Below are 19722 nucleotides of genomic sequence, written 5' to 3'. Positions count from 1 at the left end.
AACAGAATTTTCTACTAACTTGAAAAATATCCAGAGATATTAATAAGAGTAACAAAAGGAGTATGTGTTATTTCAACAGTTAGTTTTACTCTATTCAGAAGCAAATTCTGAAATTTTTTTTTCTAGTGGACACATGCACATTTATCCAATTTATCCCAAGTATTCTCTGTTCCTTTGTTGTATATTTCTCTTCTGAAGACCTTGAGGAACCAAGTGCATACAAATTAAATTTGAAAGAGACTGCCTCCTCTTCTCTCTGGGTTTCCTATACTGCTAAGGTTGCTAAACCCTGGATTCCTGGATGGTGCCTGGATGCCACTGCAATATATGCAGTAGTTAATAAGCATCTGATACTCTGATAGGTTAAAAAATTTAACCAATAGCTAAAAATTGCAATATTTTTTCTTTTTCTTTTTAGACTTTAGAGGCAGGAAATGACAATAGAGAGAGTATCAGAATAAAAAAAAATTAGAAGAGAGTTGCAGGAATTCTTGCAGGGCATCCACTATTAAACTACTATTGTATCCTGAACTGTTGTTTGAAAAGGAAGTTTGAAAGGCAACATTAGAAGGTATCTGCCCTCTCCCCCAGTAAAATCTCCGTGTTAGGTGCTGCTTTCCATCCCACTGGAGATCAGAGTCACATAGTTCTCTGGCTCAGTATGAGCAGTCTGAAATTCAACCAATAAACAAGAGTTTTGCCCCATGCCTGAAAGTGTTTCAGGCCAGGCTGGATGGAGCTCTGAGCAAGCTGGGATAGTGGGAGGTGTCCCTGCCCATGGCAGGGGGTGAAGCTGGATGCTGTTTAAGGTCCTTTTCAACCCAAACCATTCTGTGAGTCTGTGATCAATACCACGAAAAGATCGGGTTGTGTTCCAGTGATTAGGCTCTGTATTCCATGCATTTTACTTAATTGCTGTGTCACAGCTTATGTTTAATAAAAACTTAAAAGTAAAATGGAGCAGTTCTAACCCATTTGTAAAAATGACCAATAATAACTAATTTTTCAGTTTTCCTCATTGAAACAAGCTGAATTTTAAAAAGCAATTAGCTCAAATTGCAGCTCTGCATAACATTTCTCTGAGGCATTTCCCCACTATTCCTCACTAACACATTTCCCACAGTGGAGGAAGGCATCAAAAATATTCCACCTCTTCCTCCTAGCTTTAAAACACATCCAGCTTTATGTCCTGAAGCTGTGAAGTCAGCAGATGCCCTTCTGTCCCAAGCAGCCCATGCCTCCAGCCCCACGGGAGGACGTGCAGGCAGAGGCACCACACAGCTCTGATGAATGAAGGCTGCAGTGCTGCCAAGCACAGTGACTCACAGATCCCAGGCACAAACTTTCTCTTCCCCTCAGGACTAGATTGAAATGACAGCTTTTATTATAAACCTAAATCTGGCTGTGACACCTCAACCCCCAGCCTCAGAGACTGTGGCAAGGGCACTCTGTCATGGGGACTCTCTTCCCTTTAATGAATCCTACAGGTTCAGGGCACCCTCTTCTCTTCCCACTGCAAGGTTGGATCCTGATGCAGGACTGGAGCTTCCCCCATGGATCAGGCTGTTCCATTGGGATGGAAGAGAATTTTCTATTTCCATTTCTGGTAGGCACTTTCTTTTAGATGGTTGGCCACAGGGAATTGAAAAAAACAATTAGGTTAAGCTGGGAAGACACAAATTGACTTTTCCTCCCCACTCTCCATTTGTTTTGAAGGCAAGTTCCTGATTAACATGTGGAAAATGCCATGTATGACTGGCCATTATTTCTAATTATTGTTTTTCCATATAATTCAACTGGGCTGTTTTTCAAAACACATTTGCCCTGTTGCTACCCACTTTACTAGAGAAGTCCATTAAAGTTCTGCCAGTGTTGGTAGGGTGCTGCAGCCTATTAATCCAATTTATTGTGTCCCAGTGTCAATCACTGGAATGCTACTGGACAATGATCACTTCTCAATTAAGTGGAATGTATGCAGAATCCTGATATATTGAAGAATAAATTTAGCAATGGGGAGCACACTGTTCAGAGGAAAACCCAGACTTCTGCAGTCCTAGAGATGCCATTTGAAGTTAACAACTTCCATCAGTGTCTGAGGAGCAGTCAAGGACTATGATTGTTCAAAGAGTTGGAGCTAATTAAAACTATCACAAAGAAAACCAGAGAGAGAAAAAAAATACTCCTTTGTTTTGAGCAGTTCTTACATGTATAATTCCATTTGTAATTAAGATTTGTATTGGTTGTCAAAGGGCACTGTTGAAGTCTAAGCTATAAACAAAGCCTTTGTCTTCTTATTTCTTTTCAGCTTGTAGAAAGTTTATCTTTCATTTGTTTCACATTTCATTATTTAAAACAACATGAAACATATTTTTACATTTTAGAAAGCTGATGAACAAATGTGAACATAAATATTTATTTTTAATTTAGGTGTTGTAGGCTGCTTTCCTCTTCAAAATGTGTCAATCTCCCTTAAAGTATCAACATCTAATATTTAAAAGCATGTTTATTTTTGTTCCACTTAGAAATACTTTTGGACAGCACTCAAACTTGCAGAGTATGGTTAGAGCTGGTAAACAAAGGAGACAAGAGGGGATAAAATTCTTTCATCTGGTGAAATTTGGAAAAAGCTACATGGCTGTCTGTACATAAGTATCCAGCAGGATACTTACCAGGATGGACTCAATGATCCTTGTGGGTCCCTTCCAGCTCAGAATATTGTGTGATTCTGTGATGTCTTCATCACAGGTAAATTCTGCCCTGCAGTGGAGGGCATATCCCAGGCTTATACAGTGCCCATTTCCCACCTAGGGCACTGTGCTCAGGGCTAATTACATCCTCAATACACAACATCATTTTGCCAGTGTCAGAAGAGATGGAATTTCTGGGAAATCCTTTAAACTACTAACTCTCAATCTGCTGCTCCCAATTATCTCTCAGCAAGAGAGCCAAGAGGAGCCAAGAGAAGCAAGCAAACACAACCCACAGCAGTGGTAAGAAACGCAGTGCCGTGAATTCAGCCAGGTCCCAGCAAAACGCCCTGCCCTGTGCTGAATGGGTCCGTGGGCATCCAGTGATCAGCAGCTTTCCTCCCCCTTACTGCTTACACAATGAAATAGTACTTGAAAACTTAAAAGAAAAGGGCACCAGGAATGCCAGGAATCAAGCAGGTAAAACTCAAGGCACCCCTGACAAGCAAGCTCCAGCGCAGTCCCAGGAGCCCAGTCCAGCTGCTCCCAGAGAGGCTGAAATGGGCCCAGGCCTTATTTTGTTAAATTACCTGCATGTATTTCTCTTCACAGGAGCACAGCAATTGGACCTATTTCAGGAATGCCTCCCGAAGTACTGTCCTTTCATTGTGCTGCTGCCTGTGTCTGAGGACTGGTTTAGTCCTAAGGATTTCCAGGAAGTGGCCCTTGCCTGTAATTTTCCTTGGATGCCCATTCTTCAGAATAATGTACCTTGCCATAAGGAACCTCGCTGTTCTCACTATTTCCACCTACTGCTCCCTAATTTGAAATGCCACTCCATTAGCTTTTGAAGTATATACAAAACACACCAGTGTGTGGTGGCTTCACAGCTAATTAACCCTGAAGCATCCCTGGTGTGGGTTTTCAGGAGGACACGCAGGCATTTGGTCCCTGAGAGCCCCTGGAGGAGGAGTGTGCTGGGCAGTCTGGATCAAGACAAAGCCCCAGATGTACCTGGCTGTGAATCCTTTGCTGTGCTCCCAGTTTACACCCCCTTGGTAGTCACAGACAGCTCTATCATGTTCTCCCACACTTCCCAGTTGTCACGTAACAGGGCGATGCATATTTAGTTCAATTAATTTTGCTCCATAAATCAGTCCCTCCAGCTCCTTAATCATTTACTGACTGCTTAACAAATGCATTTGGATGGAGAGACACTAATGCTAGCGACAGCAAGACTTTTTAAGGGAAATAAAAGCTTTGTTTAGACAAGACACAAACCTGCCAATCTTGTACCATTCACTTGGATGTTTCTTTCCAACAGAAAATCTACACTAAAATATTTATCAGCCTGTAAAAAGATCATCATTGAATTTTTCTTGCAATTAGGGAAACACAAACAGTTAAAATAGAATAAAATATGTGCTTCATCTGAAAGGTATTCTTCTTGCTGTCAAAAAAGTAACAACAGGATAATTATTTTTATTTGAACTAAAAATTGAAAATGAAGGTTTAGCTTTTCATAAAATGGAAAAAAGATTTTAAAATTCAAATGGGAAGTGAAATAAATGTATTTTCAGGACTGAAAAAAAATGTTATATGAGAATTAATCTATATGGACATTAAAATACACATAATAATTTCAAAGATGCAACAAAGTATGACCTAGATTTTATGTTTAATATTTCCTATTTGTAATTTTTCAGGGAAAACTAAAGGGCTTTAGAGGGCATAAAAACATGGTCAAGAAGAACCAGAGGAGAATTTTTTTTTTTATTCTGTACAAGGAGGTATTGGTGACTTGAAATTAGGGAATAAATACTCAACTAGAAAGGACTTCAGTACACCTTCAGACCATCTGCTCTGTTACGGACAACCCATGTTCTTTACTATCTTTGGAAAAATTTATTGAGCCCCATTTAAAATGATGGCAGCTTATCTGCCATTTCTCCTCCCTCCACTTTTTCTCAGCCCACTGACAAAGGACATCCTTCTAAAGTGGGTTCTAATCCTCTGATTTACAATCTAAATTTATTTAGGTTATTTACAACCTAGTGTAATTTATGTCCAGTTGGTTTTTGGTCAGCACTGTCCTTCAGCTTAAACATCTCTGTGAGTCTCTTCTTAAGTACATTTAAAGAGCAACAACACAGGTCTGTGTTTTGCTAAGCAAAACATGGGGGAGGTCTGAATTCCCTTCTTCTAACACAGTTCTCCTTTCCCCTGACCACCCCAACAGTGTTTCCTCTGTACCTGTTCCAGCTTTGAACTTAGGAAATAGCAATCTTAGAGGGCTCACCTCAAATTTGGTAGGATGGAAACAAGAATTTTCCTCCTTCTTCTCCTGCACAACATCCTAGAACATAATCTGATAGTGACTAATGCGATTTGGCTTGATAACAGATTTTTTTTTTTTTAAGGGTCTGCCAAGAGACATAGTATAACAGAATGCAGGTTCCTATCTGGCACTGTTTATTCATCTGGGAAATTCCAATTATTTCATTATTGGTGGTCACAGCACAGTCACAGACAGACCATATCCTTGGGATAGACACAGTACCAGAGGAAAGATTCAAATTTTTAAAACATAGTGGAGAACACTAATGGATGCTACAGAGACAAGAGTGTAAGACTACTGAATTTACCCTTGTAACAGAAAACTGATGCTCAGAGGTCAAGATATGAGAATTGTTGCCTTAATTAAGAATCAAAGGCAGCTCTTTGCATCAGTCCTGAAGGATTGGTTGGGAAAGGCCCTGCTTCAACATTTAGGATATGTAATTTAAGATATACAATCTTTGGTTGTGAGGAGAGGTGATATTCCCCAATCTTTAGAGAAAGACAGTAGCTGGTTTAAAGAGGGTGGAGACTGGCCTCCACCCTTCTCAGCCCTGCAAAGATCATAAAATGCATGAACTGAAAGTCCTTTGACAATGAATTAATTTGAAACAAATTAAATGGTTGGATGTCTTATTTCCCCTGTTTTCACAAAGGTCTGGGTATTTTTCAGTTGTTGTTATTTTACCAGGGAGATGGGAGCTGTTTTGATTATTCATTTTTTGGACTGTATTTTCAAGAAAAAGCTCAGTCCTATGCAATAAAAGAAAAAAGGCCAAAGTGATATATGTATGTGTTCATTCTCACCAGTGTGACAATCTGCTTCAGAAATCCATGAGAATAAGTCACACACACACATACACACATATATGCAATTTCACAAGTGTTTCTACTCATGCCAAGCAACCAAATGTTTCCTGGACAATAGAAACCTGGTGCACATTGGTATCTGTGTTCCAAACCTCCTGGAGCCACAGAGGGACCTGCCGAAGAAGAGGAGCAAGCTTCTATGCTTCCTGCTGAACTGGAGGCAGGAAAGCGCCTGGAGACAAAGAAGCAAGTGAGGTTTGAAAAGCTTATGCAGTTTTTCCCTGGTGGTAAAGTGGAGTTGAAGTACCAGGGTTATAAAAACTAAGCTTCTGCAAGACATCCTTTTGTTGACCTAGAAGGTAATGCACATCCTTAAAGTGCTCATCAGAAAGCAGATGTAATGATCTTAAGCTCTTGAGGCAGTGCTTGCATCCACCTGCCAGCAACAAACCAGGAAGCACTGAGCAGAGTGTACGTTACTTAAACTTGAAGTGTGTCATTTTAAAAGTGTGTCATTATATGGATCTTTGATATCTTGGGAAATCTGTGTATGATCTTTCTTTCACCTGGGATAATTTGTAAATCCAAGGCAAAGATACCAACCAACAACAAAAAAAATCATGTTTGTCCTTTCAGACCTATACTCCACTTATTTTCCCTCAGAAGTCTTTGGTCCCTGCTGTAAATGTGTCCAATACTCCATCTCTCTGATATAGGCAAAGTCTTTTTAGGGGTTTTTTTAAGCCTTGCTGGGAAACACGAAGGCCCTAACATTAAACTTGTCAGATTCTAAGGTCAGAAGAGGGGAAAAAAGGGTCCACACATGCAGCCAGCAAAAGAGGCACAAGAAGGTTGCTATGTTTGTATTATGGAAGATGCCTCTGGCTTCTCAAAGTGAAGCATTATTTTGGGCAGAGGAACAGCCGACAGAGAAAGGCACCAGGCACTCACTGCAGTCACAGAAGGGCCTTGGCTGTAAAAGCCCCTGGTGTCCCCAGCTGGGTCAGTTTTTCCAAGTATTTCCATGGAGAAGAACAGTCCTCCATTAACGCAGGCAAGACATGTTTGCTACTGTGCCTAAAAACACCGAGTATTACCCACGGTTAAAATCTCTGCTGGCCAGGCAAATTTTGCACAGGGGTGTTTGCCAAAAACTCTGCTTCCACTTCTTCTCCAGCTGCCTTGCGCTCTTTGGGAAATCCCCCTCACCTCTTGCCTTACTCTTCCCTTCTGCACTGACAAAATAAAACACTCAATTAAAACGTAGCAGTTGTCTTACACAACACAGTTTTACCATGCTGGATATTGCTGTTAGTGCTGAATCCCTGAACAGCTGTTAGGATATGGGCAAGGAAGTCAGCAATGCTGTGTGCTTGCAGGGGGCTGCTCTGAGCCCATGGCACCCCAGGGGCTCCCAGCCTGGCAGTTCCTGCTGCAGGGAAATCCAAGAGGAGGACATGGAGTGATGCCCTTCACTGACATCTCAGCTCCACTCTGCCACACCTGAGTGCCCAAGGCATGGCTGGGGGCCCATGGGTGGGAAACCAGAGAAGCAAGAAGGAGATTGGACCCATAGGACAGCACAAGAGCTTCCTTAAAAAAACAAAAAAACCCAAAACAAATCAACTCTAAACCACCTCCAGAAAAAAAGAAAATAGAATGAAAGAAAGGACTGTAGTGGAGGAAATTGAGTTCCACAAATAGGGAACAAAGTCACATATCTGAAGCCGACTCCAGACATCAGCCATTCCTGGAGCCCCCAGGAACAAGGGGCACACAGAGGACTGCCCACCAAAGCCCACCAGCCCTTTCTTTCATGTGCTGGCACACCTGGCTGAAGCTGGATCTGCCATCCCCTTAGGGTGACCCATGGTTTGCCTCTCAAGCTGCTGTGGGGAGAAGTTCAGCTTGGCTGTCTCAACAGGGCAGAATCATAGAATAATTTAGGTTGGAAAAGACCTTCAAGATAGAGGGTCAGTAATCTTAACAGTGCCACGTCCACCACTACACCAAGTCTTTAAGTGCCACATCTACACAGCTTTTAAGTACCTCCTGGGTATGATGACTCAACCACTTTCCAGGGCAGCCTGTTCCAGTGCTTGACAACTCTTTCTGTGAAGAAATTTTTCCTAACATCCAACCTAAACCTCCCCTGGTGCAACCTGAGGCCTTTTCTTCTTGTCTTAGCACATGCTCCTTGGGAAAAGAGAAAGCCCAGTGAGAGCCTGGCCTGACTCATCCAGCAATAAGCAGAGCTCTACATCACTGGAATTTGCTGGGAATTTTTTATGCTAGAATAAGCTGTGTGCTGTGGGCATATAGCCAAATGGAAAATAAACCCATGCTCAGATGTCTCCAAACAGCCTCATCTTGATGAGATAACACAATGACCTCTCTGAGCTAGAATTTGATTTTAGATGCAGCTCTACAAAAATGAAGATATTGAGCTGTCTGTAAGCACACAGAGGGCATGGTTGGTCTTAAGCCTACTCTCACCTGCCCTATTTCTCCCCCTTTCCCCAGACTCCCAGAGGAAGTAATTTATTGATGACCATTTCCAGAAATGCCAGAGAAGAGCAAAGGCATAAGTGTTAAACACACAAACAAGAATTTGTAGAGATGGAGCTTTATATGTGAGATTGTAGTAGCTATAGCATAAAGAAAATAAAATGTCTTCAGCTTCCAAAGTTCCTTTGCCAGATGGATCCATAATTAAATCATTTGCACAGCAAATAAAACAATTGAAGGTTGCTAAATTTTTAGGTAACTGCTTATTCACAGTCACACAGAAAGTTAATGAGATGTTTGGGCTAAAATGTTAAATGATGCTTCTGTAAAGCTATTCCAAGAGTCTAAATGTGGAGTTGATTGTTACAGTGCTGCAGGTGGCTCTGGGACCTTCTCATACTGTTTTATCATTATTTATTAATACTTTTTTAATAAATGTATCAACAATAGAATTTAGCCAGTTTCTATGTACCTCTGCCTCTACTCAGCTTTCATTCACGCTGAGCAGAAAATTATTCTATAAGCAACCAGCAACACTGACTTTTGGAAACTGCATTGAATAATCCTTTATTCTGTCATGTCAGAAGACTTTAAAGTCATATTTACAGAATTTTAACTTAATTAACTTTTGCAAGTCTTAACTATGTTCTGGTGAAGATTTTTTTTTTTTAATGTAGGGTAAGAATTTTTTTAAAAATTATTTTAACAGGGATGCCTTTGCTTATGTTATGATTTAATAGCATAACTTGCTTGATATTAAAAAGTTAAAATCACCAAGAGTTTCAACCATCAAAGTAAAATTGATGGCTGAAAGCTCAATCAGCACCCACTTAGCAAGCTCATTCCTCTGCCCTACCACTGTCACCCTGACAGCCCAATTTGATAGGGCAGGTTTGAATGATTATAAAAGAAGGAAGAATTTACCCTCAGAAAGTGGGATTTCTCAAATCACTACTGACACAATTTGAGAATGGTAGAGTCAAATTAAAAACTGTTACATTTCAACTCTGATCTTAAAACACAAAGTAAAACCTGGCACCTACCCACTTCAGCCAAAGTCTTGATACAGGACTCCACTGAGGCTTTCTGTGTTGGATTTGGCCAGGTACAGTTGTAAATTCTAAAAGCAGACTGCAGCAGCTGAATAAAAACAGGCTGGTGTGTCTGAAAACAAAAACAAACACAGAATTTTACCTCTAAGGATCTCCTCACAACTGCCCCAGTGTTTGACACAACATAAACCAAGGGGATTTAAGCTTGTAGACTCAACTTATAGCTCCATTAAATTCTCTTTGATCTTTAGGTCTGGCAGGAGCAGAAATCAATGCTGCACCACTAAGAAGGCTGAATAATGCAATTTTTCCTCAGATTGCCACTGATATCAAGCAAACACAGTACACACCATAAGGACAGAGGAGTTTTTCCCATTCTCAGGTGAGTGTCCCTTCTGTCACAGGACACAACATCTCCCTCACAAAGATTTTTCTGCAAGGATATTCCCTCCAATGAATTCACAAGAGCCAGAAGTAACTGTGACCACACTGAGCTGTTTGGGATGCAAGTGACTAAAATGAAGAACTAATTGTTTTAAAGAGGGATTAAGTTGGTAGTCAGTGGCATGAGAGGGGACAGAGAAATTAAAGGAGGATGAAAAGAGACAGCATTCCTATGCAGGTAGCAGAAGATATCTCATTAATGGTCTGAATAACTGATTTGTCTGTGTCACTTCTCCTTACCTGGAGGCTGGTGCTGTTATCTGAAAATGGTGAATTGAAGAAGCCACTCACAATGCTCATGACAGGCTCAGTGACATATTTCTCCAGAGACGTGTCTGCGTGTTTACGATCTGTGGTTGTGTTACAAACCTGCAGGGAAGGAGGAAGAAACAATGAGATTTAGTTCTCCCCAGTAAGCAAGCTTCATTATTTTGTATTTATTACAACACATCTGATATTTCTTCTTAAAGTAAAAAGATTTTGATATAGTATCTATGAGAGAGAACTATTTTAGAGTTGAAGCTGGATTTGTTACAGCTTATCTTTCTTCTCAGAGGTCCAGCCTTCTCTTCTGAACTAGCTCCTTCTGGCTGCCTGCCTCTTCTTTCCCACACCATGAAGAAAAGAGCCCCCTAAATCAGCACGCTGCATGTCACTTACACATTCAGACAGATTCAAGAAGAAAATGGACCTTTCCTCCCATTGCAGGGCTGGTTGGAAGATGCTTCAGAGACAGATGAGACATAAACGACTCAGGTTAGAAAGATTTCATACAACATTTAGCTTCTCTCAACAATTAATCACCACAACTGGGTGGAAAAGGTGAAGTTCATTTGCAGGAAAAATATTTGAAATGAGGGAAGGAAAACAGCATGCTCAATACCAACAGGCTTTAGGATGGTACTGGAAGAGAGCCAGCATTTCTTTGGGAAGCCACATGGGGAAAATACAGAAGCCAAGCTAAAACAATGAAAGAAGGGAATGGATGATACCAGGACAACTCTGGAGCACAGAAGGATGATTGAATGGTGGGAAGGGAGTGAAAAGATTTGTACAAAAGGTTCCTGAAGACTCCCTTTGGTACAACACTTAAAGTTTGTTGCTGCGTAAAGATGTCACACTTAAAGGGAAAAATTACTGGTGTGGATTACATCCTTCAGTATTTCCTTTATTTCTCTTCAACACTTTCGAACATCTATACAGAGTCATGTTGACTTTGCACATGTCAGTGTACACAGTACTGAAAGGAGTCTACAGAGAGCCAGAACCCGTGACAAAGGCAAGACTGGACAAATAAGTAGTACAGTCTGTAGTCATACTACCAGTTCAACAGCCTTTAAATAAGCAGCTGTAGTCATGTTTAACAAGTTGCTTTCTCTTTCACCTATGCAAGCCAGAGATGACTGCAATGTTCTAGGGAGCCTATGCAAAAGCAGAATTTATTTTGTATACAGAAACACCAGAAAAGCCTTTTCATTGCCATCTGTGCATTTAACACATAACCCCAAACTTTTGTGTTTGGGCACAAAGTGAGTGGCACACACTTACCATTACATCTCTTCAGGGATGGGGAGTCCAGAGAAGCTGTTTGAATTGCTTAAAGTTACAGAGAAAAGTTGGTGACAGAAGCAGAGATAATCCACAGCACCTGATCTCACACAGGGCAAAGATTCTATCTAATTACACACTGCCACTGTCACTCCAAGACAGCAATTTCACCAGGAATGTTTTAAGGAAGTTTACTGACATGACATCCAAAAGCACCTGTGTTCAGGGTATGATAGAGCTCAGGGGAACACAGAAGCAACTTGGGTCTGGCACACAAACATTGTCATGCAGTAGGCAGAGGAATAACCAAAGATAACTTCAGACCTAGACAAATGAGGCATCTTGAGGAGTTTGCTTGTCTGCTTATCTAAAATGTGTCAGATAAATCAGTCATGCCTCCACAGAGTGCTTTTTTTATCACCTCAAGAAAGATTTTGGTCAGAGAAGCAACAGTGTCTAATGAAATAGCAAACTCATCAGCCCTTCAGTTTTGGGAAAAGTGTGACAGCACCACCTCCCCCAGTTCTCATGAAGGTAAATGATTCAGTTAATAATCAAAACTTGTTTAATTTTTTTTTTTTTAAGAGATCATAGAACTAAAAATCTCTGGAATTTCTTTTGCTTTTAATTAATCTGCATGCCAATTTTGGCTGGAACCACTAGCTCTGAGATTAACACTTGCAATCCCTATAGGAAGATAGGGAGATGTGCAGTGCTAGCACAGTGAATGCAGAAATCACCAGAACTAAATTCCAGAACACTTTTAAGCTTTCCCCTTCAGCTGCCTGAAAAGCAGAGCCATATGTATGTGGGAATGACACTCTGCTCAAACACTGGTCTGAAAAATTCCCAGCACAGAAGGAATTTGGAAATCCTCTCATTTGTTCTTATCCCTCTGCCCTTTGGGAACTGAAAGATCTTCCTCCGTGGAAGAAAAAAACAAAAACCCGAAATGCATGGAATGGAGATGAGGATTGAGAAAGCAGTGTTTAAAAACCCCTTAAGAGGCTTTGGAACCAAAACTCACATGAATAATACTTCAAAAATTCTGCGGAGAAAGCCAGGATGACTTTACAACTGTCAGATCCTCGGCTCTTGTCTTTAATCCTTCTCAGACTACAGCTGCTGACTTACACAGGCTGGGCCACACACAGGAAAGGGAAGCCTTTCCTTCAGCAGCACCCACTTTGCTCAGCACAAGGCTGTAAGTCACACCCAGCAGAAAGTAGGTTGGCAGAAGCTGCAGAAGCAGGGTGCCTTTGAAAGCACGACAGCTTTTGGCAAACCCAGTTTATACACGGATCCGCCTCGTGCCTGCTTTGCAATGTATCATGTTGTTGAAAGGAAAATGACAGCTGGGGACTAAATATTTCCTTCCTCAATCCAGAAACAGATTTTAAAAATCAGTTACTCTTTTTTTTTTTTTAATATATATCTAAAACAGAAGGAATTCAACCTGAGGATAACACTCTCTGTCTTTCACCTTGGTGCTCTCCGATAACAGACTCAAAGCTCACAAACTCACCCACTGACAGGCATTTGTAGCAGCTAAAAGAAAAGCATTTCCCCTTCCCCCATGCAAAAGCATCCCTTTTAGCTCACTGGAACACAGAGGATCAAAGGGCTCTTTTTCTAAATGCTTTGAAAGCTATTGTAACATCTTTCATGAGGCTGACAGCATTCTAACTGTCCTGATAGCTACAGAACACTGATGTATTTATAACACTTGGGCTCTGTCAGGGCCCCAGAGCACCAAATCTGAACAAATACACTCCATAACCTGGAAAATACAGCTATCCATGGCTGAAGAGTAGGACAGGCCAGAGCACTTCTGACACGCTTGCAGGAGAGCAGAATAAACCTGCATTTTTGCCAACAGCACCCACACACAAAATGCAGAATTTTCCCTCTTCGCCTCTGAAGACCTGGGGTCTAATTTCTCTTAGGAGAGGGGTGTATGAAAACAGGGTCGGTGGTCACCAGCATCAGGACAAGCCCCCAGCATTTAGCACAGTGCAGTTTGTCTCCAGGCTCACGAGAGGAAACCTGCTCAGAGCTTTCTTTCTATTTGTCTGCTTCTAGCCCAGGGGCACAGAAAATTGGCCATGTTCGAGGGAGGGAGGAGGGATAGTCTATTTGGAAAGTCAGGGTCAGGACATGTCAAGAAAGGGCAGCCCAGAAAGGGAATTAAATAGAAGAAAATACTTCTTGAGATAAAACCAATAAGGTTAAAAGTCAGAACCCTCCTCCAAGGATGTTTCGCATCTTAATTTTCAACCCAGGTTGTTTTTGTCCAGGAGGGCTTTCACTGTGTAACACAACCACAGAGAAAAAGCAGCAAGAAAACAGGGTTTGTAGAGGACTAATTACTACTGAAAATGGCTACCACAAAAATAAGAGAGCACAAACATCCCTGCCTTAACCTGCCCCCAGAAAATATAAAGGTTTAAAAAAAATACACCAGAACAAAACCAAAACAAAATAACCCCCCCCCCAAAAAAAAAAAAAAAGTATAAGGTTTCTGTTTCACAGAAAAAATTAACAGGTCCCAGTAACTATTGTAGAGCTTAAGTCTTTGCATTCCTTCTTCTTTTAACCAAAATTCATTCTATTTTCTTCTAATGGGTCTCACAAGAATAATTTTGTGGCACACTATTACTTTGGGGTCATTGTCTGCTGCAGGACCAAACTAAGATTCTTTACCTTTTCTCTTAATTTCAATGAAACGAAGAATGCAAGGAGTGGGAACTTAAATATTATAAAATCTAATGGACCATGGACTGGGAAAAACAAAAAAACTCACGTATTGTAAATGCAAGTGAACCCAGTGGGAAGAAGTGATGATGTCTGACACCAGTTCAGAAGGCTGAATGATTTCTTTATCATAATTATACTATAATACATTAATATTTAAAGGAGATACTAAAACTACATACCTACTTTTCTAACTACCTCACAACTCGTGACCCTCTCTGGAGAGTCCAGCCCCAGGTGGGTTGGATTGGCATCAGGTTCAAACAATCCTCACCTGAATCAAATCAAGCAATCACCCCAGGAAACAATTCTCCAAACACATTCCACATGGGGAAAAAAAGGAGCAGAAATAGAAATTGTTTTCTCTTTCTTCTCTCTGTGCTCCTCTATGAAAAAATCCTGAGAGAGAGAAGAATGTGCCTGCCACACTCATGGCTCTCCTTCTTGAGCAGAAAGAGCAACACAACTGTTTGTCATTAATATTGTAATTATTTATGATTACAAGAAGCATTAACATCCTAGTAAAGGATATGTAGTGCAGGCTATAATCATTACATGACACTAGCTTCCCCTCATGGCTCTACTACTGTATTTAATTGCTATGGAAGTCATAAGATTGCTCTTGTTTTCTGCCTTCAAAATCCCTGGGAAAGGAAGCTGAATTCAACTTGTAACTTAGAATTTAATTCAGCAGCTACTGACACCATGAGGCTCCCTGAGGACCACAGGAATGGAAGGCCTGTGGTACTGACTCTGCCCCGTCACCTTGCAGCTGTAGTTTCTGCTTGAATTAGTATTCTGAAGGACCACACTTCTACACCTGTCTTTTACATTGGCAATGAGAATGCAGTGACAGAATGAAAGACAAAAATAGAGACTAAAGAAGGAACACAAGCCAGAGAAGGTCTTGATCCCTGATCCTCACCGTAACAGAATAAAAGAAGAGATTACAGATGTGGGTTTTTTAGTCACCACCATAATGACATGTAATGCACATTCTCATAATATGTACACAGGCTCTCAGCCATGTACACACACCCAATTTATTTCTCTGCAAGACAAGAAAAAGGCATGGGTTTCCAAGATGCCCTTTTAGAAAGAAAAGGCTACTAGTAATTAGCAGGTTAAATTATGATAAAGATCATAGACATGACTATTTGTTAAACAAACAAAGCAACTAACCACACTTATCCTATTGTCAATTTTGAATAAAAATAGTTAACAAAATAAAAGTTGACCAAAAAACCCCATTACTGCCATTTCCGTTTATTTAACACCTGGTGAAGCTTACCCTTGCCATATCAACAAGGAAGTTCTCAAAAAGTTTCCAGATATGGTTACTGGCATAGATTTCTTTCATTTCCACTTCAGTGTCCACATAACAGTGGTTAACAAAATTAACATAAGCAATTTTCACCTGCAGGAACAGCAAAAACACAATCACAATGAAATGGAACAGTAAAAACAATTAACTCAATGTTTTCTATCTGCAAAAATACTGAACAATAAAGATGAACCTTCCAGTACTAACAAACATTCATAACTGTAATAATGCACATGTTTACATGTTAGGTTCTGAAGATTTAGGGAGAAGCAGGGCAACACATGCCTTAATGTGTTTACTGAAAGACCACAGGAAGAAAAATGAAAAGATTTTGCAAACATTCTTACTCTAATGACAAAACCCCCACAAGACAAACCAGTAATGATTCTGGTATTTAACTGATATGAAGACCAGCAAGGCCTGGCTCCAAGCCAGAGGCTGTCAAAATGCAGAACACTCCTGCACTTCCCAGTTGACTGTGGTAGGTGGAAGCCTTGTGACAAGCATGCCAAATATAAAATAAAAAGTCTTTTGCAGAGCTGGGACTAAGTCCCTGTATTTCCACAATCCTAGTGCAGCACTTGAATTTAGGATCTAAAGGCTAGAGAAAGGTTGAGACTACAGCAATGGCAGCACAAGGCTTAGGAGAAGGACGTGCCAGGACTCATTTCTGGCACGACAAGTCTGTATGTACACAGCATAAAAATGGATATGCAGTGCCCAAAATGTATAGATTAAATATAAACGTATGCAAATGCACTGAAAATTTCTTATCACGGTCAAGGGAGATGAGATATTTCCATATGTTTAATGCAGTGAAGACAAAACTCAGATCAGACCTTAAGGTTTCTTTTGTTTGGGATTTTTTTTCTAATTACCATCTGTTGAAATTAATGTTAAGGGGAACTTTTGAGCAAAGCAAACATATTTCTTTTTAGCAATAAGATCATTTGATCACAAGGGCAATTTTCATGGCACAGAGGGAGTTTTAATTCCTGCAGGCCCCAGTTCTGTTGCTTTGAGACCCATTTTTCTACCAGGTAATATCACAGTCCTACTTTAGCATGACACATGCAGAATTGTGTCTTCATCTGCAGCAAATAAAAACATTTGCAAGACTGCAATTGAGTTTAATAAAATGAGGCTTCACCCAAATTCCCACTGACTTCAGCATGGACAGAATTTTAACCATCATTTCCAAGAAATTCAGGCAGTGGCAAAACACTGGCTTAACCCAACATTCAGCTGGGTCTTCACAGTTTCAGACAGAAGTTACAGGAGCATTAAACTCTGACAGTGACTGGACAAACCCAACACAAAACACAGTGTCTGAAAAGCTGAGAAACAATGCATTAAGAACAAGGAATTTTCTGTGGAGTAAATATTGTCTATCTTTTCTCACTTATTTACCTTAAGAAGCACCACCCCTTTCCAGCCCATTCCCTGTGCAAATATTCAACTTGTTGGTACATTAGAAACAACATAACATTGTCTGCATTTCTAAAAATGCTAAGTCTGCTTCCGTGAATCGTACCTCAGGGATGCAGTCATCATGGGTCACTACCCTCACAATATCATCCAGGGGCAGCAGTGAATTGCACTTGATCTCTGTGTACACATTCTTGCCCTCTGTGCAGGCAGCCAGCAGCTCCACCAGAGTGATGTGATAGGCCAAGGGCCCGCTCTCGTCGGCTCGGTCTCGCTCCGAACACATCATCTGGAGCAGCACCGGGAAGGATGCTCTGTCGTTGTAGAATATCAGCACGTCTTCACCACCATTTATCAGCTGAGGAAGAGAGCACAAGGCTCTGAGCATCCTGCACTGCAATCATTTTGGATTTGATGATTTTAAAGGTCTTTTCCAACCTAAATGATTCTATTATTTTCTTAATTTCTTATTTTATCTCTAAGTAGGCAAAGATTCTCTAGCTAAAATCCAAACGAAACAAAATTTACTCTGATGCGGTTTGCCAAATTAACATGTCAGAACAAAATCCAAGGCAAACTTCTGCTCTTATCAACATAAGTGCAAACCTGGAATAACTCATCAAGGAATGCACTAATGCAAGGTGAATTTGAGGTTTAATTTCAGTGTAGCTCTGTCTTTACCTAAGACAGCATGCCATCCTTATTATTCCTACCAAGTCAATGTTTGTGTGAAGTTAATTAATTATCCTCACCTCCTGCTAGGAGGCCAGGATGCATTATTATCCCTATTTCATACATGAGCACTTGAGATGCAGTGAGATGAAATCTTCCACGCTGCCTCACACAAAAAGCCTGTGGCTCACCTGGAATTGAACCCAGCTTTTCCCCACCCTTGCTCAATATTGGAAACAAAGGGAGATTCTTCCCACCCTGTGCAAATTAGGCAGATGATGGGTCATTACTTTGTCTGTGTCATGTCAGCACTTTCATTAGCAGAAAACTGGTGTATGTGATACATGTTTGATTCTGCTACAAGTGCTCAGCTCATCTCAAGAGGATTCAGAGCAGTGCTGGATGCTGGCAGCCCCATCTCAGCACATCTCACTGAAGAGCTTTGCTCTAACCCAGTTTGGAATCTTCTCTCCATCACTGTCCTTTGAAGCACAATCCACTCTCAGTGTGGGTGAAATAAGCTCCCAGAAACCCCTCCTAGTACAGAACACACCCTGGCAGCTCAAAAATCACACTTATTTTGTGAATTAGGCACTTGACTTATTCCAGTCCATATGTGACATGAAATCCCAGTTTACTCAATTCAAGTGCAGTCATAAAGGTTGCTGGTGCTGCTGAGAAATGGGAAAGAAGCAAGAAAAGGAATTAACATTAGTCTCCCAGAATGAAAAGTCAAGAAGCATTTCATTACCCTTTGCAGGGTTTCAACACTTCAAATTTTGAATTCACAGCATTTCTGTTTGTGCTTACCCTGTTTCTTGCTTATTTTTACTTTGACATTTGGCTGGAGTGAATTGTGATTTCGGTCTCTCGTGCAATTCCTATTTCTCATTTATCTTTGGGTTTCTACAGTATTTCTATACCCACGACTTTTCAGACAATCCACAGTACAGAAAAAAATAATTTAAAGGGATGAGAGCTTAGGACAAAACAACCCAGCAGCATTTTCTGCCATTAAAGTATATTTTCAGCAAGTTTAGAATTCTATGGTAATACAATGAATGCTGTCCAGTATTGAAGCAGCTGTTGATACTGTGCAAAATATTACTCCAGAATACTACAGATAATAGAAAACTCTGCTGCCACATTGATCTGGCCCAAAGTAAATTCTGCTTTCCCTGCTGTAATAGTGTTTGCACTGACAGGCAAGGTTCTTCCAGGAACCTCAAAGCCTGCTTGTAATGAGACAAAGGAACCTTTCAGGTTGGTAGACATCATTGCAGACATGGAGACCATGGGAAACAGCCAGATTGGGGATGTCCAATGGATTTTACAACAGTGTTCTCTTGCCATGCTGCTCCTTCATCTGCATGCACTTTCTAGAACATAAATATGAGGATTATCCCTCACTCCCAGTAAACAGGAATAAGCTACAATATACTTCCTGTGGGTGAAAGAAAACACAGGAGGAGCTGAGGCAAGCTGTACAGTCATATTCTATCTTGTTTTGTGGTAAATTGTTTATGTGCCCCATCTGGAGGTACAGGAAAAGCTACAGCACTTGTTTCAGGCCACAAAATACATCTCAGTTGTCTACAGACAAACTGTCCCAACTCGGTGGCAAGCTCCAACCATTTGTTTCTTTTAGAGTGGATTGCCATTCAAGTGCTATTCAAGTTTCACAATTGGCATCCTTTTCTAAGAAATCATAGTTACTTACCTGTAATTTCCTACTTTTTGAAAAAAATATCATTATCTTACCCTATTTCATCAAAACAGGGTTGCTCCCTCCCCCCAGAAAATTCCTGCAGGATTTGTGATGTGAGTGCCATATCCAAGTTCATTTCTGCTTTCGTCACAGAATCAGCTTGAAAATGTAATATGACAGTTTATCTTTGTGCTGCTACAGGTCAATAGCAAAATATATTGCAATTGAGAAAAATCTCAAAATTTTGTTTGATGATTAAAAACACCTCAACAAGAGCCTTCAGTGGAAGCAGAAAAATCTAAAACCACAAAGGCACAAGAACTGTTTGAATTATGTAAATCAAAGGCTTGTAATTGATATTGCATGTTAAAATACTTCCATCAAATTGAAAAGGTTGAGGTGAATTTCATTAAAGGTTATCCATGTAGGCAGAAGCTTTATTTTCTTAAT

The 19722-nt window shown here is 40.6% G+C and overlaps 1 protein-coding gene across 2 annotated transcripts in view; it reads right to left on the bottom strand.

Annotated features, from left to right (window-relative positions):
- The window catches only part of ITPR2 (inositol 1,4,5-trisphosphate receptor type 2), a 246663-nt gene that overhangs the window by 115307 nt on the left and 111634 nt on the right, over positions 1–19722 (bottom strand). For both annotated transcript variants that reach the window (XM_072923748.1, XM_030263492.4), the window contains 4 exons: positions 16999–17250; positions 15432–15557; positions 10079–10207; positions 9386–9506 (listed from right to left, as the gene is read on the bottom strand). In XM_072923748.1, the coding sequence (XP_072779849.1) occupies positions 9386–9506; positions 10079–10207; positions 15432–15557; positions 16999–17250 (628 nt within the window). The remainder of the gene's footprint in view (positions 1–9385; positions 9507–10078; positions 10208–15431; positions 15558–16998; positions 17251–19722) is intronic.

This window comes from Taeniopygia guttata, chromosome 1A (genome assembly GCF_048771995.1).
Source record: "Taeniopygia guttata chromosome 1A, bTaeGut7.mat, whole genome shotgun sequence".
Taxonomy (NCBI): Eukaryota; Metazoa; Chordata; class Aves; order Passeriformes; family Estrildidae; genus Taeniopygia; species Taeniopygia guttata.
This window is presented reverse-complemented; position numbering and strand designations above follow the sequence as displayed.